This window comes from Oryx dammah, unplaced genomic scaffold (genome assembly GCF_014754425.2).
Source record: "Oryx dammah isolate SB20612 unplaced genomic scaffold, SCBI_Odam_1.1 HiC_scaffold_19, whole genome shotgun sequence".
Taxonomy (NCBI): domain Eukaryota; kingdom Metazoa; phylum Chordata; class Mammalia; order Artiodactyla; family Bovidae; genus Oryx; species Oryx dammah.
In genome coordinates this window covers 92,506,193-92,508,868 of record NW_024070203.1, presented here as the reverse complement: position 1 = coordinate 92,508,868, position 2,676 = coordinate 92,506,193, and the positions used below count along the sequence as shown (strand labels likewise).

Below are 2,676 nucleotides of genomic sequence, written 5' to 3'. Positions count from 1 at the left end.
GATATCACGCAGAAGCTTAGCGCCACGAGAGTGCGGGGCTTGTTTGCCTTGCACGCCCAGATAACAGATGCTGTGAGGAGGACCCAGGGGAAGAGGATTGCCAGACAGGCAGGAACTCAGTGACCCCATTCTTTGAATCATTCCTGCATCTGTTCATTTCTTTTTTCAGAAAATATTTACACGGGTAAAGGATGTGACCGAAGTGAAGAAGGCTGACAGCTGATAACGAGGGAGAGGACGGCTCCCTGGATTGGCTGGTCGGGGAAAGGCTCTTTGAAGAGGAGACTTAAAACGGTTCTAAAGGAGGAACTGGGCTTGGAAGGTCCACTGAGAAGTATGTTCTATGCAGTGGACACATGGTGTGTGTGTGTCGTTGTTAAAAAGAATAGGCATGTATTCAGATGATATTAGGAAAGATGGACCACGCTCTGTGGGAGACAGTTGAATGTGTTTATAGACTGTGATGAAATCAGTAGAGAACAAACTGAAAGCTAAGGGGATGGTTGACCAAAGAATGTTCCAGAAGACCTGAGAAGAGGGATTCTGTGGCCCGAAGAATGGAGACTGGACATACAGTTTCCGGTGCTCCCTCCTGCTAGTTCCTGTCATCTCTGCTGCTGAAGAGGAGCCTGTCTGCTGAAAGGCGGCCGGGAGCGGGCTCCGGGTTCTGAGGGGTGGGAAGGACCGTGGAGGGGGCGGGGGGCTGGCCAGGGCCGCGTATGAGGCGTCCGGGGGGCCAGGCACCGCACCATGGCTGCAGAGCACGCAGGTGCTGGGGCCAGAGGACACGCTACGCAGTGCTGTGTGGCTCTGCAGAGCACGATGCTGGGGCTTTGGAGATGGTCTGACCCTGGTTGGACCGGGAAACTCTGAGCAGGAAAGCGAGTTAAGATCGAAACTGACATTAAAGTCTAGACCGGGACATTAAGGAAGGAAGTGATGTCGAGGAGGAAAAAAGCAGAAGGATTCTAATGAGTCAAAAGCCAAACAAGCATAACGGGAAGAAGGGAAGGCCTCAGAAGGGAGCTAGTTCCGTGTTATTCTATGGTAGCCCTGCGCACGCACATTAAAGTACTTGCAAGGGTAACAGTAGCTACTTGTCACTGTCAGAAGAAAGGCAAAGGGTTTGACCTACATAATTTCATTTAGTTCTCATAGCACATAACATAATCCCCATTTTACTGGTGAGAAAACTGAGGCTTCGTGAGGTTAAATACATTGCTTGCAGTTTATAGCTAGGAAAAAGAAGAAACTGTATCTGTCTGATGACACCAATGCCCACAACCACCAGCCAGATACCCATTTCTTGCTGTAAAATAGTCTATGACTCCCGCACCCTCATGTCAAGAGCTGGTAGCCCAGGCCAGTCAGAGTAACCCATCAGGCTCGGCAGGAGGAAGTCCAAATCCCCTCAAGAGACACAGAAGGTCAGAGTCCAAACCACACCCTCCTCTGCAGTCACAGCCTCCCACGCCCTCTGTTCTCGCCTGCAGGAACTATTTTCAGAAAGGCCTTAGGACAGCTTTTGGACATGATGCTATCCGGGTCAGTGATGTCCTTCTTCCTCTTCTCCTGGCCGAAACCTTCCAGTCCTTCCAGACTGAGTGTGAGTATCAGCCCCTCTCCCCTTGTCTCAGTGGAAAAATCAGAGTGATGCCACTTTCCAGACCAGCTGTCTCCAGAGCATCTCTACAGACCCACACCGCAGCTGTCCTCCTCACACTAAAATTCTGGTACTCTGACTCCTTATTCAGGGCTCTCTTTACAGTCTCACAGCCCCTTCCCCTTCCATTCAGTATTTCACCATCTGGAAGGGTCCAGAAAAAGGAGGGGAAAAGACTCTGACCAAGACCAGTGATGGACTCAGAGCAGCCTCAGGGATCCCTGGGCTTGTTCCAGCACTTCAGAGTGGCCAGTCTGGTTCCCGCAGCATCCTTTTAGCAGCTGGCAAAGAGAAGAAATCAGACAATAAAACAATGCAGTCTATGAACTCAAGATATCTGTAGATATCCTTAACTTTTAACACTTTTTAAAAAAACACTTTCTAACACTTTTATAATCCCAAAACTAGAATGTTGAGTAGTTATCTTTGCTCTGTGTTATACATTGTAACTCTAATAGGTGCTTCTGTGTTATAACTCAGTTAGTGGGGTGGGTCACTCGGTAGGGAGGTGGGTGGTTTGTGGGTGCACCCAGGATGTGGTTGAAAACCGCCCCCCGCAGATTTCACTTTCTGGTTGGCTCATTGGGCAGATACCTTATTTTTCTGGAGCGGCTTTTTCCTTCTGTGTAGAATGGCAGTCGTAGGAGAGCCTTCCTGGCATTGTTTGGGAGGTCAAATGACAGGCTGATTGTCCAAAGCTCTTTGTCAACTGTTGCAGGCTTTAGGGGGCGATAATGGGGGTATTATTTCCCGGAGTGTGAGAGGACCTTATAGGAGGCACTGCCCGCGTTTAACCTGGACATGCTAATTCGGGGAACTCACCAACCGCGCGGCAGGAAAACCCGGCGCGAGGCCGGGGCCGGATGCAGGAGCCATGGCAAGTCAGACCCCGTGGCGTCTCGCCGAAAGAGAAGCGGGGACCCGGCGCGTCGGGGAGGGGGCGGCGGCCCCCGGACGCCCCGCCCGCGCCCCCGGGGCCGCTCCCGGCGGAGGTCACGCGCGCGCCGCGCCGG

At 51.8% G+C, this 2,676-nt stretch overlaps 1 protein-coding gene and 1 long non-coding RNA gene across 8 annotated transcripts in view; one reads left to right on the top strand and one right to left on the bottom strand.

The window, feature by feature from the left end:
• The first annotated feature begins 590 nt into the window (after positions 1–590).
• Positions 591–2,676, top strand: part of ENPP2 (ectonucleotide pyrophosphatase/phosphodiesterase 2) — a 134,085-nt gene continuing 131,999 nt past the window's right edge. For 4 of the 7 annotated variants that reach the window (XM_040261170.1, XM_040261167.1, XM_040261165.1 and 1 more), the window contains exon 1: positions 591–1,606. In XM_040261170.1, coding sequence (XP_040117104.1) covers positions 1,532–1,606 — 75 coding nt within the window. In that variant the 5' untranslated portion in view covers positions 591–1,531. Of the gene's footprint in view, positions 1,607–2,379; positions 2,541–2,676 lie in introns of those variants that run through there. The other 3 variants (XM_040261172.1, XM_040261169.1, XM_040261163.1) reach the window with 1 other exon arrangement.
• Positions 1,126–2,384, bottom strand: LOC120878548. Its single transcript, XR_005724572.1, has 2 exons — positions 2,258–2,384; positions 1,126–1,944 (listed from the first exon to the last, which is right to left on the bottom strand). It is a non-coding gene; the product is annotated as an uncharacterized LOC120878548 (long non-coding RNA).